Source organism: Chiloscyllium plagiosum, unplaced genomic scaffold, assembly GCF_037043375.1.
Source record: "Chiloscyllium plagiosum isolate Xiang-an unplaced genomic scaffold, Cpla_swu_hap1 HiC_scaffold_4, whole genome shotgun sequence".
NCBI lineage: Eukaryota > Metazoa > Chordata > Chondrichthyes > Orectolobiformes > Hemiscylliidae > Chiloscyllium > Chiloscyllium plagiosum.
Window position 1 is genome coordinate 111,208,459 of NW_028270142.1, and position 21,406 is coordinate 111,229,864.

General features: G+C 42.9%; 1 protein-coding gene across 2 annotated transcripts in view; it reads left to right on the forward strand.

The window, feature by feature from the left end:
• The window catches only part of LOC122548945 (unconventional myosin-Id-like), a 143,702-nt gene that overhangs the window by 94,102 nt on the left and 28,194 nt on the right, over window positions 1-21,406 (forward strand). For both annotated transcript variants that reach the window (XM_043687950.2, XM_043687951.2), the window contains exons 18-21: window positions 2,778-2,922; window positions 4,453-4,557; window positions 6,631-6,744; window positions 11,337-11,491. In XM_043687950.2, coding sequence (XP_043543885.1) covers window positions 2,778-2,922; window positions 4,453-4,557; window positions 6,631-6,744; window positions 11,337-11,491 — 519 coding nt within the window. The remainder of the gene's footprint in view (window positions 1-2,777; window positions 2,923-4,452; window positions 4,558-6,630; window positions 6,745-11,336; window positions 11,492-21,406) is intronic.

Consider the following 21,406-nt stretch of genomic DNA (forward strand, 5'->3'; position numbering starts at 1 on the left):
GGAAAAAGTTGCTGGTACTTGTGTTTTAAGCCTTTGTATCTTCTGCCTGATGGAAGAGGTTGGAAGAGATTATAACTGGGGTAGAAGGGGTCTTTGATTATGTTGGCTGCCTTTCTGAGGCAGTGAGAAGTACAGATGGAAGTTTGGCTTGCTTCATGGACTGGGCTCTGTTCACAACTCTGTGTCACTTCTTATTGTCCTGGGCAGAGCAGTTGCCACACCAAACTCTGATGCATCAAACAACCTCTATAGTATTCTTCAAAGCCTTCCAGGATAGCAGTGGATTGAGTGAGAATCAGATTATCTTTTTATTTTTCTGCATTTTTGATTGTTGACTGAAATTGAAAATTGACCATTTGAAAAGAAAAACAAAGATTGTGAAAGGGATTCCTTCACTTTTTAAAAGCAAGTTTTCAATACTCATTGCAATTTTTGTTTACACTGCTACAAATGGAGAGAATATTGAAAGAACTCAGCAGCAACTGTGAGAGGGAAAAGCAGTTAAAGTGTTGAATCCATTATGACTCTTCTGTTTACACTGCTGCAGTACTGGGGAGTTTATTTTGCATGGGCTGGAGTCAGGATATATATACAAAGGGATATTATGTTGGCAACATGTAGCTGATTGGCACACGGAATGGTGACCTATTACCAATGATAAGGGTCTTCTGCCTGCCAACAGTCATGTGATTGGTTACTGAGTAGCTGAGCAGCTTGAGGGGTTGAATGATAGGTGGAGATCCTTCAGATCTCCAGAAAGCAAGATCATTTCCTTTTCTCTGCAGTTAACAAAATATTTAAAACCTGAAGAAAGCCAGCTCACCAGTTGTTCTAAGCTGTTGATTTTAACAAAAAAGTCAGAGACTTTTATAAGTTGTGAACCTGTGTCTTTTGTAAGGGAGTGAAAGTACCCAGAGAAGGATGATCAAAAAGCAGCAAGTCCTGACAAGCCAGTAGGATTATGATTTGGAGAAGCCAGTGTTGGACTGGGTGGACAAAGTTAAAAATCACACAACACCATGTTATAGTCCAACCTTTTGGACTATAACCTGTTGGACTATAACCTGCTGTTGTGTGATTTTTAACTCAGTGGGATCATATGACAGGAGCCATTGAACTCCTCTCCCAGGTTTCCATTCCACCCATCATATTATTTTGAAAATATCTTTTTATATATCTGTGTGCAGGATTAGTTATATTTTAACTCGGAGAGGTTTTTGTTGATGGTTCCTAATTTTTTACCTGCAGCTCAAATCTATCTATTTGTAATATATAGTCATTCTTGCTATATACAGAAATGTGGTCTCTGCTTTCTGTCAAATTTGGTATAGCAATGCAGTACCTCGGGTAATTCTGCAAACTTTGATTAAAACCTTTAACTTTCGTGATGATTCAAGCAGTAGAAATAGAGTTTTCTGGTGAGGTGTGACACAGAAAACTTCCCTCTGCACTTTAATGAAATCATAGAGTCATACAGCACGGAAACACACTCTTTGGTCCAACTCCTCCATGATGATCAGGTTTCCTGAACTAGTCCCATTTGCCTGAATTTGGTCCAAAATCCCTCTAAACCTTTCATTTCCAGTTACGTGTCCAAATGTGTTTTAAATATTGTGATTGCATTCGCCTTTACTACTTCTTCTGGCAACATTTTCCTCTGACCTTTCTATGAGCTGGAATTGCCTAATGTCAAATTTTTCCAGAGCTGGACCCATTTAAAAGTGAAGAGTGAGACCCCAACTAGGGCATTTCCTGGCAACCCCAGATTTTTACTGGTGTGGCATAAAGTTGGGGATAGTATGTCCACAAACTGAACTCCCGACCTGATTGGCTTCATCTTGGGGATGGGCATCCCCTGCAATTTTCATGGATTGGAGCCAACTTCTTTATACCTCAGAGTTCATGACTTCCCTGTATGGTTATGAACTATCATCTGGATTTTGTGAGCCTTTGGAAGGTGAGCTCAAAAGAGCCTACCCATGACCGCATTTCCCTTTACGTTAACTCATCTTCCCATCTGGACACATGGCCCCTTATAGCCCATGCCAACTCATATCAATTAATGTCTACCTCTCATCCCCATGACCTCTCATAACCTCAATGTCAACCTATTGCCCTTCAATGCACATGTGCCCAAATATGCCATGTAAAGTACCAATGAAACCTCCAGTTACAATGTGTGGAATTGCTCTGTCAAAAAAAAAGGACATATTCACAAGTTATATAAAAAGATGTGCTATTCTTGAACGCCTCAAACAGATCATTATGGTATCAATAGCTATAATTTCACAAAGTCAGCTTAGCCAAAATGTTACACAAGTGCCAATTTCAGAAGTCTCACCCTAGAAACTAGCACCTGTTCTGACTGGATGTTGACAGGGGATTGCTTTGTCGATTATGTATCCATGGTGCATGGTCAACTGCATATGTAGAAGTACAGCCATCTTAAACCAGAATTTTCATGAGTGAGATATCCAAAAAAACAACCTTGGTACTTCATAATTTTGAAGAGAATGCATAACCATATTGGAAATGTTTAGAAGCGTAAAGTACTCTGTTAGAAAAGTCCAGTGATATTTTTTGGAGAGTTACATTGTTCCTTGGGAGAAACAAAAAGTGCTTGCTAATTCTTTCTGTGTGTTGACATAACCCTGATGACTATCATCAAAGCCTTTGTGCTTCATGACTGATTTTACAAATCATCGTTATCACAGTGGGAAAGTCAGAACTCTTTCTGCAGCTAAAACTGATGCTTATTCTATATTGCTTTCTTGAAGGTGGAGGGCGCGACAAATTGTGAAAAACATCCCACCCTCTGATATGCCACAAATCAAGGCAAAGATTGCTGCCATGGATGCACTGCTAGGGCGAAGAAAAGACTGGGGTGTTCAGAGAAACTGGGAGCAGGACTACCTCTCATCTGCAAGTATCATTTACCATCAATTTGTCAGCCCATTTTATTTGTAGACAGCAGACCTTGTCTCCATACTATTTCTGTCTTTGGCTAAAATGAACAACTCCAATTTCACACCATCTTTAACATTACAATCACCTTCAAATTAGTCACAAAGAAACAGCAGCAGCAAAACCTTTACATTTATTTAAAGCGGAGTAGGTAGATTTTTGATAGACAAGGCGTTCAAGGAAGATGCAGAGAATAAAGTTTAGCCAGGACCATGCCAGCCATGATCTCATTGAGAGGCAGATCAAAGAATAAATGGAAAAGCTCCTAAATTTTATGCTCTGTGTTCCAAATTCATTGTTGAAGAGCTGACTTGACAGATTCTGACACACATTGATTTTGTGAAAAATCACATAGGATCTTTAATGGAATGTTTGAGTGTCTGTCAGGGGCGCAATATTCTTTACAGCTGTAGTCCTGATTTTTCTCACTTCCTTTGTCTATGTACATTTTTATGATCCTTTTGTCCGCACATTATGAATTGGAATTCACTCCCTAACTGTCTCTGTCTATCCCCTTCACTCCCTTCCTCCCAAACCTAACATTTTGACTACATCATTCATCCCCCTCTCTTTCTCTTCTCAACATAACACCCTTTCCTGTTCTGAGTTTTGTCAGATGATACTCCAATAAAGTACATTGGGGTTTTTTACAATATTAAAGGTGTTTTAGAAATGCATATTGTTGTTGTTGGTCAACCTCTTCCCTTCCCTCTGTTCCTGTTTCCTTCTTCCTTTCAAGCATGAGATGCATTTATTTCAGTTCAGTAAAGATGATAAGGTGTATGGAGCAAAGGTGGGAAATCAGGATGTCATTGAGTGTCAGAACAGGTTTGTAAGTTTGAAAGGGCTACTCCTGTTCAGCATGTTGCCTGCTCTCGAATTGGTGACAACCTCCATGTAAGCAACCAGCAGGATGTGCCAGAGATTGCCCGGGTGCAAACTTTGCTCATGACAGATCTCTTCTTCCCACTGCTGGCAAATATGGAATCTTTATTCATTGCCTCCCTATTGATCCTCACAACTTCCACCTCGGAACACTTCAACCCCAGGGCATCAATGTGGACTTCACCAGTTTCCCCTCACCCCACCTTACTCCAGTTCCAACCTTCCAGATCAGCACCATCCTCATGACCTGTCCTACCTACCAATCTTCCTTCCCAACTCTCTGCTCCACCCTCCTCTTTGACCTATCACCTTCATCCCACTTCCATTCACCTATTGTGCTTTTGGCTACCTTCTGCCCAATGCCACCCTCCTCCTATTTATCTCTGCACCCCGCAGGCTCCCTGCCTTCATTCCTGATGAAGGACTTTTACCCGAAACATAGATTTTCCTGCTCCTCAGATGCTGCCTGACCTGCTGTGCTTTTCCAGCACCACTCTAATCCAGACAACTTGCACATGGCCCAGCCAAGCGTTGTCCCAACACACAGACGCTTGCAAATGCTTCTGGAGCTGCGTTCTGACACTATATGTTCTGTACCTTCAGGTCAAGTACAATCCAGAGATGATGTCCCAGTTTACCACAACCATGAATGGACTGAAAGGCAAGGAGCAATTCAGCTCTGTGCTGTTCTCTGCACACGTACGAAAGGTAAGGATAGAGAAAGGGTGCACCTTCATTTTAATTAGAACAATTGCCAACAGCAATTTAGTTCATGAACATGCTAAGCATCTCATGACTTTCAATCCAGCCTACTAGTTTAAAGAGTTTATTGCTGTTTAAATAATCAAGCAAGTAATGTTCCCACAATACTGTACTGCACAGAATATAGCCATTCAACCCATTATGCCCAGGGTTGGCTTTTGTAAGAGAGGTTCAGTTAGTCTCACTACTTGGTGTTCCACATAGTCCTGCGAATTTTGCTTTTTCATGAATTTATTCAAGCTCCTATTGAAAGTTACCATAGAAGCCCTACAGTGTGGAAACAGGCCATTTGGCCGAACAAGTCCACACTGACCCTCTGAAGAGTAACCCATCCAGACCCATTCCTCTATCCTATTACTCTACATTTATCCCTAACCTACACATCCCTGAACACTGGGGAATTTAGCATGGTCAATTCACCTGACCTGCACATCTTTGGATTGTGGGAGGAAACTGGAGCACCCAGAGGAAACCCACACAGACACAGGAAGAATGTGCAAATTCCACACAGAAATTGGCCATGGCGGGAATTGAACCCAGGTCTCTGGTGCTGTAAGGTAGCAGTCTAACCACTGAGCTACCATGCCACCCCTTGATTTAGAAATATCAACCTATTAACCTTATCATTTTCTCGCCATCAGGCAGCTATAGTACATTTTATTAAACTGTACCACATCCATGTGAAGACTGACAAGTAAAAATATCAACTACTACCCATTAATACTATGTACAAAAATATAGGCATTTCCATAACTCTCTGATAGAAAAGACAGGCCTTCCTCAACAAAACAGTTTGGGTGGCACTTGGATCCCTAAGTATGATTATAGGTATGCTCACTTATTTGATGGAATCCAATTAGATGTTATTCACACTGGGCATTCTGCTGTGAGTCCCCCAGTTTTACGTTATAACTGAGATGTCTTTCTCTGGTCCCACTATTCCATGGGTTACAACACAAAATGCACTTGTTTTACCTGGTGCCCAATGTATTTTAGACTGGACCCAGGATCCAGATTCAAAATCAGAGTTTACAAATTTGTGTTAGAATGCTTCTGGCGACTCAGAGGCTGGCAGCACTAGGTCATTAGATTTGGGTGAGTGTCACACCAGCTGCCTAGCTTGCAGGACCTGGGGAGTGTTGGGAGGTGGGGATCAGGAGTTTGGAGTTTGACTGGTAAATGGGGTGGGAGGCAATCTGATTGAGGGAGGTTGTTATCAGACCACTGGAGTTCCAGTTTCCATCCTTCTTTTATTTACTGTTTTTTTTTGGTTCCCTCTGTGTTGCCTACCGGTCTGGGTGGTGCTTCTCCAGCATTCTGCGCTTGTTTCGGTATTTCAGGATCTGCAATATTTTGCCTTCAGAGTGCTAAAGTCTGACTGACCAGTTTGTAGTTATTTGGCTTCTCCCTCAGATCCTTTACAAATGATGGTACAAAGTTGGCAGATCTCTTATCTCCTGATACTTTGCTTGTACCTGATAAGATTTGGTTAATGATCCTCAGAGCATCCCTAATTTCCTCACTTCCAGCCGAGTGATTGTTTCACCTTCAGGAATGTCAAACCTACCACTATCTCTTCTTGCATTATACTGTTGTCATTATCACCGTTCCCTTTTGTATCCAATGTTATACATCCACCTATGTTTATTGGTTGTACCCCGAGCTGAGATGGTGTAGTTATTTATTCATCCACTTAAATTAAATAGATCATGTGATGCATTCCAATAAACCAGACCTCAGTGACAAGATTTGACACTTGAGTCTTATTTCTTCCTTCTAGAAATATAAGGAAGTAAAGCTCTAAGGCAGTATATAGGGAATGAACCTAAAGAACATTTTGCTCAATTGAACCCTCACATAATAAGGATGTGCATTTGTACGCATAAGCATGTTTGTGTCTGTATATCTTCATGTGTGTAGCTGTGTATTTATATGTTTCTCTGTGTATTTGTATGTATATCTAGAATATTTATAGATCCCTGAACAGAATTGTTCATTTTTCTTACTTTCTCAACTTAGGTGAATAGGTTTAATAAATGTGAAGATCGAGCTATTCTCATCACTGACCAGTACCTGTACAAACTGGAGCCTGCCAAACGCTACAAGAGCATGAAGGCACTGCCACTTAGTCATGTGAGTATTCAGACTTGCATCAAGCCACAGCTATAAAGAACTATAAGTTCTTCCAATCTCATCATTGAGCTAAATAAAAGTAAATGCAGAGAGAACAGATATGCAGAGACTGTTGAGAGGTTGGAAAATGTAGATGTACAAGGAGACTTGACTGTCCTTAATAAATAAGTTACTGAAGGCTATTGTATGACAAGCAGTGTATGACAAGCTATTAGGAAGGTCAATGAAATGTTGACCTTTATTGCAAGAGAAGTTGAGGACAGGAGTATTGAGGTCTTGTTTCAGTTGCATAGGAGCTTGGTTAGACCACATCTGGAATATTGGGTGCAGTTCTGTCCTCTCTATCTCAGGAAACAGATTATTGCTATGTAGGAAGTGCAACAAAGGTTCACCAAACATGTTCCCAGGATGGCAGGACTGTTCAATGAAGAGAGATTGGGAATACTACAGCTATGTTCTCTAAATAACAAGAGGTGATCTCATTTAAATCAATTAAATATTTCAAGGGATTGATAACATTGACACCAGTAAGATGTTTACCCTGGAACCTGCAGCAAATTTTACAAATAAAGGAGATATCATTTAGGACTGAGAAGAAAAGGAATTGTTTTAACTCAGGAAGGTGAACCTTTTGAGATCTCGACCTCAGAGAGCTTTGGAACCTCAGTATTTGAGCTTATAAAGTGAAGGTTGATAACTTTTTGATTATTGGTGATATACAGGAATAAGAAGATAGTGTGGGTAAAAGCCACTGAAATGTTCAATCAGCCATGATTGTATCAAATGGGGGAGCAGGCTCAGTGGGCTGAACTGCGTGTTCCAGTTCCTATGCTCCAAAAATGGTGCAGAAGTTGGAAATCTGAAATTGTACAGAAAGTGCTGGAGTGACACAACAGGTGTGACAGAATCTCTCAGGAGAGAGAAACAGAATTTTTAGTCTGGTGTGACATCTTCAGAATGTCACTCTTGAACATTCCACTTAACGATGGAATCAAACCATTAGGAACCTGAGAGAAGGCTGGAAAGTCTAAAAGCTGTAATTTTCACAAGATTGAATTGAGTGATATCTCAACCAATGCCTGCCATTGTGACCTGAGACAGATTTATAAATACTGAACTGGTCCTCACCCTGAACAACTTCTCTTTCCAATCCTCCCACTTCCTCCAAACGAAAGGAGTAGCCATGGGCACCCACATGGGCCCCAGCTATGCCTGCCTCTTCGTAGGATATGTGGAACAATCCATCTTCCGCAACTACACTGGCCCCACCCCCCACCTTTTCCTCCGCTACATCGATGACTGTATCGGCGCCGCCTCGTGCTCCCACGAGGAGGTTGAACAGTTCATCCACTTCACCAACACCTTCCACCCCGACCTCAAATTCACCTGGACAGTCTCAGATTCCTCCCTCCCCTTCCTCGACCTTTCTATTTCTATCTCAGGCGACCGAATCAACACGGACATCTACTACAAACCGACCGACTCCCACAGCTACCTGGACTACACCTCCTCCCATCCTGCCCCCTGTAAAAACGCCATCCCATTCTCCCAATTCCTTCGACTCCGCCGCATCTGCTCCCAGGAGGACCAGTTCCAAAAACGCACAACCCAGATGGTCTCCTTCTTCAAGGACCGCAATTTCCCCCCCGACGTGGTCGACGATGCCCTCCACCGCATCTCTTCCACTTCCCGCTCCTCCGCCCTTGAACCCCGCCCCTCCAACCACAACCAGGACAGAACCCCACTGGTCCTCACCTACCACCCCACCAATCTCCATGTACAGCGCATCATCCGCCGTCATTTCCGCTACCTCCAAACGGACCCCACCACCAAGGATATATTTCCCTCCCCTCCCCTATCAGCATTCCGTAAAGACCACTCCCTCCGTGACTCCCTCGTCAGATCCACACCCCCCACCAACCCAACCTCCACTCCCGGCACCTTCCCCTGCAACCGCAGGAGGTGCAAGACTTGCGCCCACACCTCCCCCCTCACCTCCCTCCAAGGCCCCAAAGGAAACTTCCATATCTGCCACAGATTCACCTGCACCTCCACACATATCATCTATTGCATCCTCTGCACCCGATGTGGCCTCCTCTATATTGGGGAGACAGGCCGGCTACTTGCGGAGCGTTTCAGAGAACACCTCTGGGACACCCGGACCAACCAACCCAACCACCCTGTAGCTCAACATTTCAATTCCCCCTCCCACTCCACCAAGGATATGCAGGTCTTTGGACTCCTCCATCATCAGACCACAACAAAACGACGATTGGAGGAAGAACGCCTCATCTTCCGGCTAGGAACCCTCCAACCAGAAGGGATGAACTCGGATTTCACCAGTTTCCTCATTTCCCCTCCCCCCACCCTGTCTCAGTCAAATCCATCAAATTCAGCACCGCCTTCCTAACCTGCAATCTTCTTCCCGACCTCTCCGCCCCCACCCCAGTCTGACCTATCACCCTCACCTTGACCTCTTTCCACCTATCACATTTCCGACGCCCTTCCCCCAAGTCCCTCCTCCCTACCTTTTATCTTAGCCTGCTGGACAAACTTTCCTCATTCCTGAAGAAGGGCTTATGCCCGAAACGTCGATTCTCCTGTTCCCTGGATGCTACCTGACCTGCTGCGCTTTTCCAGCAACACATTTCCAGCTCTGATCTCCAGCATCTGCAGACCTCACTTTCTCCTTATAAATAAACAGCCTGCTGCCTGTTTTGGACAGGAGATTCTATATCTGCTGTCGGGTCTTGTGTACAATATTCAGGCATAAATGAGAAAAGCGTACTCCACCCAACTGATCCAAGCTGACTACAGCCTAACCAATGATTCTTAAGAAGACTTTAGATAGTCCAAAAGAAAGGGACTGAATGTTTCTTTGGGAAGATTTTCTTTGGGGTCTGGTTTTGCAGCAGTTTCATCCTGGCTCCAGAAATCTATTGCAGATTGTTGCCACTGCCCACATTATTTCCTTCACTACGACTGTAACTGCAATGCAAGAGAGTTTTTCATTTCCCTGGAGGAAAAACTAGTAAAAGCTAGGAACACAGCTTGCAGAGTGAATTTGGCTTGTGTACCTTAAAACAGAGCTCCAGTACAAATGGTGAGTTCATTGCTGAGATTTAATGTATTTTTGTTCAGAAAGGATCTTCCCTCTGGGTTAGATGTAAAATGCTTGATGATATCCCATGATTGTGAAAGATGCTGTATAAAGGTAGGCCCTTTTAAAAAAAACAAACAGGTTTTGACAGGATAGGTTGAAAGGAGCCATCTTCTCACGTGTGGAATAAGGAGTTACGACCTTAAGGTTAGAGTTCACACAATCAGGATTATGGGAACATTTTATTCCACCAGATTGTGGATATTGAGTCAATAGAAAGTTATAGACTGTTATTATATCTTTATTAGTTCAAAGGAGATGATGGCCTTGTGGTGTTATCACTAGGCCACTGTTGGAATATTGCGTGCAATTCTGGTCTCCTTCCTATTGGAAAGATGTTGTGAAACTTGAAAGGGTTCAGAAAAGATTTACAAGGATGTTGCCAGGGTTGGAGGATTTGAGCTATAGGGAGAGGCTGAACAGGCTGAGGCTGTTTTTCCTGGACCGTCAGAGGCTGAGGGGTGACTGTATAGAGGTTTACAAAATCATGAGGGGCATGGAGAGGGTAAATAGACAAAGTCTTTTCCCTGGGATCGGGAAGTCCAGAATTAGAGGGCATAGATTTAGGGTGAGAGGAGAAAGATATAAAAGAGACCTAAGGGGCAACATTTTCACACAGAGGGTGGCATGTGTATGGAATGAGCTGTCAGAGGAAGTGGTGGAGGCTGGTACAATTGCAATATTTTAAAGGCATTTGGATGGCTATATGAATAGGAAGGGTTTGGAGGGATATGGGCCGGGTGCTGGGAGGTGGGACTAGATTGGGTTGGGATATCTGGTCGGCATGGACGAGTTGGACTGAAGGGTCTGTTTACATGCTATACATCTCTATGACTCTATGACTATTAATTCAGAGACGTCCTAGGGCCTCGGGTTTAATTCCCACCATGGTCAATGGTGGAATTTGAATTTGATGAAAATGTATAATTACAAGTCTAATTAAAATCCACATGGTTCACAAATATCTTTTCGAGAAGGAGCTGCTGTCCTTACCTGATGTGGCCAATATGTGATTCCAAACCCATAGCAATGTGGTTGACTCTCAACAGCTATGTGGCCTGGGCAGTGACACCCATGTCATGTGCATCAATAAAATAAAAGTTACAAGTTATGATGCATAACAGCAGTTGAGGTACAGAACAGCAATGTAGGCTTGAAGGGTTTCCATCTTGATTTTCTATGGCACAGGCCTGGGTTGCACAGATGGAGAGTCTGTTGACAGTCAAGCAACTAACTGACTCACATGGTGGCATGTGGGTAAAATATAAGACTAAGGAATTGTGCAACCAACACTGGCAGCAATGGCTGAACTGTGAGAATCAAAGTGTCCTAGTTAAATGGAAGAAGTTAAATCAAAATTTTTATAGCTTGGACAATCTAAACATAGAGACCACCCTCCTGGTGAATCTAACATTACCATTTGTTCCTTCAGGTGACTGGAATCAGCGTTACCAATGGTAGAGATCAGTTGATCATCTTTCACACCAAGGCAAATGATGATCTGGTGGTTTGCTTGGACAAGATGCAACGTGGAAATGATAATAGGATTGGAGAAGTTGTTGGTGTCTTGGCGAATCACTTTAACAGGTGAGTGATACATTCAACATCATACTATGAAACAAATGTAAATGTATTCTAACTATGCAGCAATTCATCTTCTCACAAATACATAGAATATCTGTGGCATCCACCTTTGGGGTGAACTGTGTGCTGTTAGCTCAAGTGAAATAATGAATGTTATGCTGTTCTCCAATTCGACTATTCTTCTAGATACAAGGATTGATGAAAAACTAATATGGTTTCATTATTTGAAAATAAAACTATATACAGATATGTCTGATTGGAGAGTAATTATCATACACTTAACCTCTACCCTGCTGCTTGCAAACTGCCTGTAAGTCATGGCAGTAATACTGTTATGAGATGGCAGTGAACACTTGTGTTAATTTAACCAAACACCCAGAAGAGCTCACTTTGCCTCATAATCTGTTAAAATATGAGTGACAGAACTTTCCAAATTACACTATTTAAAGAAAATAACATCAATTTATTTTTTCAACTCTTAAAGTGAACATTAAACAACAACTATTCATAACTCTAAGCCCCCGCCCCTTTCTCTTAACTGCTTATTATCTGCCTCCAACTCTATAACAATACACTGTTCCAAAAAACACCTATTAAAATTATATCAACTTAATTTCAAAACCATATAGCGGCTGTTGTCTTCAGTGTCTGTCTTCTTCTGGCTGAAGATCTTTCTGGGTCGTCTTCTTTCTCTTTACTGCGAATATGTTTCATGTGAAAAGGTACCTTTGATAGAGAGTGTTTCCTAATTTCTGGATCTATGTTGATGGCTCTGTCTTCGATTTTCAAAATGCCTGCCTTTTTTATATCCCCAACATAGGATTGTCTCATTGGTTCAATATTGACAAAACAATAGAGTCAAACTCGATTGGGTTCTGGTATCCCGGGGCATAATTTAAACTAATGGGTTAAATTTGAATTGTTGTCAAAACAGCAACCAACTTGAGTATCCCTTTCACAGCCAAATGTTACATATTTTCAATTTTCCAGTACACTCTGAGACTACTACTTAGTCATCACAGGTGTTTGTCAGCTTTCAGTTCAGAATAGCATTCACTCTCTCTTAAAGGTAGTGTACACGCTTTCAACTTTGTAACAATACATGTCATGTTAAGATCACAATGACTGACAATGGCACAGTATGCTTCCATGGAAGTATGTGGACCTTATTCCACAGCACTATGCTCTCTAATACTATCAATATAACAGGGAAATTAGTTGTCTTTAATTTCATGAATTATAATAATTTGTAGTTTCACACCCTTCCAAGACTGCAACAATAACAGAAGATGAGGTAAATGCAGGTGTAGTGGCTTAATAACATTAAACAGAAAGGAAAGCTATACCAAGGGTGCTAAAAAGCTCCCCAGTTTTGTGATTGCAGTGTTACGATGTAGGTTCAAATGAGAAAGATATTTGCCCATTTGATTTCCAATTCCAGAACATGAAGCTTCTTGGATGATCCATGAGGAGTTTCTTTGATAGACACATCCTAATTTCTCCCATCAGCTATCTAGTGTTCTACCCTCAGCCATCTGTCCTGATAACCCCTAACAATGGGTGCGATCATCTGTGTAAGGGTGCTGTGGAAAAAAAAACATTTGGCACCTAAAACCACACATCATTCTGTGTTAATTGACCCAAAGTAATAGTTTGTACTCCTCAGCCATCAGTAACACCAATTGGGAAATATAATGACCACAAAGGTGCTGTGTGGCAACACTCAAAGATGAAATTATTAGTCAGAATGACAACTTTGGCCAAATTTGAAATTTGCCAGAATAGAGATGACAGAGCTGACAGATTTGATAATCTAGTGATGATACAAGGAAGCCAGGGATGTTTTGCATTAGCTCATGATATTTAGGATGAAAAGATGGATTAGAATAACAGATGTCAGGGTGGAACTGCACAAAGTGGAATGAAGTTCCAAAGGATGGAGAAGTGCAGCTTTAGGTGCAATGCGAGGTCACAGCTCTGGAAGACCAGCAACAAGAGATACAATTCTTTCTAGCGCTGTCACTATTGTATTTTATAACAATACACCCCAAGCTGCAAATGTAAAATGGCTGGACTTAAAAGGCAAGATCGTGACATCTTGAAAATGTCCATATTAGAGGGGCAGAGGTGCTGGATGTCTTAAAACGTATAAAGGTGGATAAATCCCCAGGACCTGATCAGTTGTTCCCTATAACTCTGCAGGAAGCTAGGGAAGTGATTGCTGGATCCCTTGCTGAGATATTTGTATCATCAATATTTCCAGGTGAGGTGCCAGAAGACTGGAGGTTGACCAATGTGGTGCCACTATTTAAGAAAGGTAGTAAGGAAAAGCCAGGGGACTATAAACCAGTGAGCCTGACATTGATGGTAGGCAAATTGTTGGAGGCAATCCTGAGGGACAGGATGTACATGTATTTGGAAAGGCAAGGGCTTATTAGGGATAGTCAACATAGCTTTGTGCTTGGGAAATCATGTCTCCCTAACTTGATTGAGTTTTTAAAAGAAGTAACGAAGACGATTGATGAGGGCAGAGCAGTGGACATGATCTATACGAAATTCAGTAAGGCGCTTGACAAGGTTCCTCATGGTCTACTGGTTAGCAAGGTTAAATCACATGGAATACATGAGAATTAGCCAGTTGGCTACATAACTGGCTCGAAAGTAGAAGATAAGGGGTAGTGATGGAGGGTTGCGTTTCAGACTAGAGGCCTGTGACCAGTGGTGTGCCACAAGGATCGGTGCTGGGTCCACTGCTTTTTATTATTTATGTAAATAATTTGTTTGTGAACGTAGGAGGTATAGTTAGTAAGTTTGTGGATTACACCAAAATTGGAGGTGCAGTAAACACTGAAGAAAGTTACCTCAGAGTATAACGGGATCTTGATTAGATGGGCCAATGGACCGAGGAGTGGCAGATGGAGTAACTTAGATAAATGTGAGGTGCTACATTTTGGAAAGGCAAATCAGGGCAGGACTTATATACTTAATGGCAAGATCCTGGGGAGTGTTACTGAACAAAGAGACCTTCAAGTGCAGGTTAATAGTTTCTTCAAAATGGAGTTGCAGGTAGTTAGGATAGTGAAGAAGGCCTTTGGAATGCTTTCCTTTATTGGTCAGAGCATCAAGTATAGGAGTTGGGAGGTCATGTTGTGGTTATACAGGATATTAGTTAGGCCACTTTTGGAATATTGTGTGCTATTGTGGTCTCCCACCTATTGGAAGGATGTTGTGAAACTTGAAAGGGTGCATAAAAGATTTACAAGGATGTTGCCAGGGTTGGAGTGTTTCAGCTATAGGGAGAGGCTGAATGGGGTGGGGCTATTTCCCTGGTGCGTTGGAGGCTGAGGGGGACCTATTGAGGTTTATAAAGTCATGAAAGGCATTGATAGGGTAAATAGACCCTGTGGTAGGGGAGTCCAGACTAGAACTTATAGGTTTAGGGTGAGAGGGGAAAAATTTAAAAGTAACCTGAGGGGCAACATTTTCACGCAGAGGGTGGTGCGTGTATGAAATGATCTGCCACAGGAAGTGGTAGAGACTGGTACAATTACAACATATAAAAGGCACCTGGATGGTTATATGAAAAGGAAGGTTTAGAGGGATATGGGCCAAGTGCTGGCAGGTGGGTCTAGATTAGTTTAGGAAATCTGATTGACATGGAATGGTTGGACCAAAGGGTCTGTTTCCATGTTGTACCTCTCTATGACTCTATGATTCTATGACTTCTGTAACTAGGGGGATTGGCAATTGTCAGTTTCAGAAATATCTAAAGAAAAGATACAGAAATAAGTTTATCAAAGATATAATTTTGTCCCAAAATCCAGACCACATTATCTGTTCCAAAAACATGGCAGAAGGCAGTGTTAGTGGGAATACATGAATTCAGCTGTATAGAAGAAGCTTTCATTTGTATTTGAATCAATGTCTTAAATTACTTGGAAGTGTTTAATTAAATAGTGTAGAGTGTTTTATTCTGAAGCCATGGTATTACTGACCTGGAACTGCTTGATGCTAATACTGAATGGAAATAAAAATGCAGAATGTTCTGTTCCCTAGTATCACTTACCTCCTCAGATAAACAAGATTACCTTTGAGTAACACCTTATTGACATTGATTATTTAATATGTAGCTACTTGGTCTGTTTGTACGTCTTCTTTAAGACCACAGTTGTCTGCTAGTTGTATTAATCCTATAGGCATTACATGGAGTAGAATAAATAACTAAATGATTTTGACCATCAGGACCTCTGCTGTAGACTGCTTTCTACTACCATGGCAACAGATAGATCATTGATGTTTCACATTATTTGATAGTTCTTGTGAAAAAGGTGTTGCTGTACAACATTGTGGGTGTTTTTGTTAAAATTTTTTAAAACTGTTGCTGTCAAATGAAAACCAATTTCCATGTGTTGTGTTTCTTTAGATTTTTTTTTTGTCATGGTTTGTTGGTCAAATGGGACCTCACTTAATTTTGCAGAGATCCAGACATAAATCTTCTGGTCAGGGTCAATGTTGAGGCATAATTCGAGCTGCTCGTGAAGAATTCTGTGAGCAACTCACTTGCCATTATTCTGTTAGCGCACTGTGGAGCATTGAAAGATCAGCGCAGTCTCCCAAGGGGGGAGTCTTCATAATGGGTTGGTAACATTCCCATTTCAGTATCAGCACACTACATGTTCAAGTACCATTTGTGTTGTTGTTGATACTGCCACATTTGGGAGCTGTTGGAAATCAAGGTGGTCCCAGAGTGAGCACATCTGGAGTAAATATCTGCAGTTGGGAAACTTTGGATTCGAGTTGAGGAGCTGGAGTCTGAGCTGCAGATGTTGCCCCACATTAGAGAAAGGAAAAGTTAGCTGGGATGTTAGCTACATTTCTCTAGGAGGTGGCCACTCCCCTCCGATTAGATCATCTGCATTGAGTCTGTGCTCAGGGATAGGAGGGTGTAGCCACAGATGAGGCAGGAATGTGCACCCAGGAACTAGTATTTGAGCAGTAGATGTGATCTACATGGACTTCAGTAAGGTGTTCGACAAGGTTCCCCATGGGAGACTGATTAGCAAGGTTAGATCTCATGGAATACTGGGAGAACTAGCCATTTGGATACAGAACTGGCTCAAAGGTAGAAGACAGAGGGTAGTGGTGGAGGGTTGTTTTTCAGACTGGAGGCCTGTGACCAGTGGAGTGCCACAAGGATCAGTGCTGGGCCCTCTACTTTTTGTCATTTACATAATGATTTGGATGCGAGCATAAGAGGTACAGTTAGTAAATTTGCAGATGACACCAAAATTGGAGGTGTAGTGGACAACGAAGAGGGTTACCTCAGATTACAACAGGATCTTGACCAGATAGGCCCATGGGCTGAGAAGTGGCAGATGGAGTTTAATTCACATAAATGCAAGGTGCTGCATTTTGGGAAAGCAAATCTTAGCAGGACTTATACACTTAATGGTAAGGTCCTAGGTAGTGTTGCTGAACAAAGAGACCTTGGAGTGCAGGTTCATAGCTCCTTGAAAGTGGAGTTGCAGGTAGATAGGATAGTGAAGAAGGCGTTTGGTATGCTTTCCTTTATTGGTCAGAGAATTGAGTACAGGAGTTGGGAGGTCATGTTGCGGCTGTACAGGACATTGGTTAGGCCACTGTTAGAATATTGTGTGCAATTCTGGTCTCCTTCCTATCGGAAAGATGTTGTGAAACTTGAAAGGGTTCAGAATGATTTACAAGGATGTTGCCAGGGGTTGGAGGATCTGAGCTACAGGGAGAGGCTGAACAGGTTAGGGCTGTTTTCCCTGGAGTGTTGGAGGCTGAGGGGTGACCTTATAGAGGTTTACAAAATTATGAAGGGCATGGATAGGATAAATAGACAAAGTCTTTTCCCTGGGGTCGGGGAGTCCAGAACTAGAGGGCATAGGTTTAGGGTGAGAAGGGAAAGATAAAAAAGAGACCTAAGGGGCAACTTTTTCACGCAGAGGGTGGTACGTGAATGAGCTACCAAAGGAAGTGGTGGAGGCTGGTACAATTGCAACATTTAAGAGGCATTTGGATGGGTATATGAATAGGAAGGGTTTGGAGGGATATGGGCCGGCTGCTGGTAGATGGAACTAGATTGGGTTGGGATATCTGGACAGCATGGACAGGTTTAACCGAAGGGTCTGTTTCCATGCTGTACATCTCTATGACTCCAGGATTCTATAACTGCCCAACAGTTATGAGGATTTTAAAAACTGATGAGAGTGGGACTACAGGGACAATGAGCAAACTGAACACCCATCGTGGCACAGAGATATTAAAGTGATGGGGGTGGGAAAGGAGCACTGTAGTTTTCGGAGACAGTGTAATTAGAAGAATACATTCTATTCTCTACAAGCAAGAGCTAGCATCTCAGAGGTTACATTAGCTGCTTGGTGCGATAGGACAAGAAAGGAATCTGAACAGGTAGGAATCTATTGAAGGAATCTGAACAGGTAGGAGCTAAATTAGAAAGCAAATGCATCATGTCAGTCAACGATCGAAGCCATGAACAAACTGACATAAAGAAAATCAAGGAGTTGAAGATGTGGTTCAAAGATTGGTGTGGGAAGAATGGGTTTCAGTTTATGGGACACTGGCGCCAGTACTGAAAGGAGGAGAATAGAATTGATCTAGTCAGGCAGGCTTTACCTAAATCATGCTGAGTCCAAAATCTGGTGAAGAGAGAGATTTAAAATAAATACAGGGGAAAGGTCTGGAGAGGGGATTTGGGGGTCCTTGTCCATAAATCATTAAAAAGCTAGGATACAGGTTCAGCAGGTAGTAGGGAAAGCAAATGAAATATTGACTTTTATTTCAAAGGGAATGGAGTATAACAATAGAGAGGTTTTGCTAGACCACAGCTGGAATACTGTGAACAATTTAGGACCCTTTATTGAAGGGAGGATATACTGGTATTGGAGGTAGTCTAGAGAACTAGCCCAATCTGAGGCACAGAGTGATTTTCTTATAAGGAGAGATTGAGTAAATTGGGCCTGCACTCATCCGCGTTTAAAAGAATAAGAAGTAATTTTATTGAAACAAATAAGAGTCTTAGGCAGCTTGACAGGGTAGATAATGAGATTTTGTTTCTCCTTATGGAAGACATCAGGACAGGAGGCCAGAGACTCAGAGTGAAGAGTTGCCCAATTAAGATGGAGAGGAGGAGGATATTTTTCTTTGAGCACTGCGTCTGTGGAATTCTTTACCAAAGTTGGGGCTTTAAGTATACACAAGGTTGAAATTGACAGATTTTTTTATTCGTTAAGGGAATCAAGGGATATTGGGGTGGGGAAGGAAGCAGGAAAGTGGAGTTCAGAATGATCAGACCATCCATGATCTCATTGAATGGCGAAGCAGGCTTGATCGGCCAAATGCCCTATATCTGCTTCTAAATCTTGTGATGTCATGGTCAATAAGGAGAGAGGGGCCAACAGGATTCGCGTTGGTTTCTAATGTCCATGTAAAAGAAGGCCACAAAACAATCTGTGTTGCCCTCCCTTCAGCAGAGTACATCAGAACAGTAGACACAGCTTCAAAAGTTAAAACTTCATGCTCAGTGAAATCAAGAAGCATCTACACTCCAAATTAAACTCTCACTTGACAGTCGATTTAATTGCTAAGTCAGCAGATAAAAGGGAAGGCAAATGGAATGATAAATCCAGACCAAAGGGGTAGCCATGGGCACACGTATGGGCCCCAGCTATGCCTGTCTCTTTGTTGGCTACGTAGAACAGTTGATCTTCCCTAATTACACCGGCACCACTCCCCACCTCTTCCTCCGCTACATTGATGACTGCATTGGCGCCACCTCGTGCTCCCGTGAGGAGGTTGAGCAATTCAACAACTTCACCAACACATTCCACCCTGATCTTAAATTTACCTGGACCATCTCTGACACCTCCCTCCCCTTCCTGGACCTCTCCATCTCCATTAATGACGACCGACTTGACACTGACATTTTTTACAAACCCACCGACTCCCACAGCTACCTGGATTACACATCTTACCCACCCTACCTCTTGCAAAAATGCCATCCCGTATTCCCAATTCCTCCGCCTCCGCCGGATCTGCTCCCAGGAGGACCAGTTCCACCACAGAACATACCAGATGGCCTCCTTCTTTAGAGACCACCATTTCCCTTCCCACGTGGTTAAAGATGCCCTCCAACGCATCTCGTCTACATCCCGCACCTCCGCCCTCAGACCCCACCCCTCCAACTATAACAAGGACAGAACGCCCCTGGTGCTCACCTTCCACCCTACCAACCTTCGCATAAACCAAATCATCTGCCGACATTTCCGCCACCTCCAAACAGACCCCACCACCAGGGATATATTTCCCTCCCCACCCCTTTCCGCCTTCCGCAAAGACCCTTCCCTCCGTGACTACCTGGTCAGGTCCACGCTCCCCTACAACCCACCCTCCCATCCTGGCACTTTCCCCTGCCACCGCGGGAACTGTAAAACCTGCGCCCACACCTCCTCCCTCACCTCCATCCAAGGCCCTAAAGGAGCCTTCCACATCCATCAAAGTTTTACCTGTACATCCACTAATATCATTTATTGTATTCGTTGCTCCCAATGCGGTCTCCTCTACATTGAGGAGACTGGGCGCCTCCTATCAGAGTGCTTTAGGGAACATCACCGAGACACTCGCACCAATCAACCACACCACCCCATGGCCCAACATTTCAACTCCCCCTCCCACTCTGCCGAGGACATGGAGGTCCTGGGCCTCCTTCACCGTCGCTCCCTCACCACCAGACGCCTGGAGGAAAAACGCCTTATCTTCCACCTCGGAACACTTCAACCCCAGGGCATCAATGTGGACTTCAACAGTTTCCTCATTTCCCCTTCCCCCACTTCACCCTAGTTCTAAACTTCCAGCTCAGCACTGTCCCCATGACTTGTCCGGACTTGTCCTACCTGCCTATCTCCTTTTCCACCTATCCACTCCACCCTCTCCTCCCTGACCTATCACCTTCATCCCCTCCCCCACTCACCCATTGTACTCTATGCTACTTTCTCCCCACCCCCACCCTCCACCCTTCAGGTTCACTGCCTTTATTCCTGATGAAGGGCTTTTGCCCGAAACGTCGATTTCAAAGCTCCTTGGATGCTGCCTGAACTGCTGTGCTCTTCCAGCACCACTAATCCAGAATCTGGTTTCCAGCATCTGCAGTCATTGTTTTTACCTCCAATATTAAGACAGTTCAGTCAATCTTTCCTGTATAGATGTTCTAGAGCACTGTATCAGATTGTTTATCACCTTCAGCATGTGTGCTCTCATTATTTAAATCAACTTAGTTCAAGAGCTAATATTGTGGAGTACTAAGAGTTCCGAGTGATCTGGGATAAGCTTCTGTTTGAAGTGGCTTTGAGACTGAAGCAGCTCTTGGTTTCTTCAGTCTGTCCTTCATTCACTTCATGTTAAAGACTGAGGCATGAACTCTGAAGTTCCAAATAGTTGTGTTTGAGTCAAATTCCAGAGGCTATCACAGCCTCCATTCATCCTTCCCCAACTCTGACACATCAGTTGTTATGATAATCAGTCAATAATGGCTAATGAGGTACTCACAATTCTCTGCACGACAGAGTCCAAGATTTACATTGCTTGGTTTTATTGTGGAGTGAATATGTTGCATTTCAGCCTCAATGCCTGCAAATCTTTTGCTTGCTGATAAGTCTGAAAACACGCTCAGATCAGTTTTTCCTTACTGGTCTCCCTCAGGGGTATCGCATAATTAATCTTCAATACATGGAAACTTCAGGACAATTGGGAAAGTTGATAACCCTATTTTCTGGATCAATGGTGCTGGAAGAGCACAGCAATTCAGGCAGCATCCGAGGACAGGCAAAATCGACGTTTCGGGCAAAAGCCCTTCATCAGGAAGGGCTTTTGCCCGAA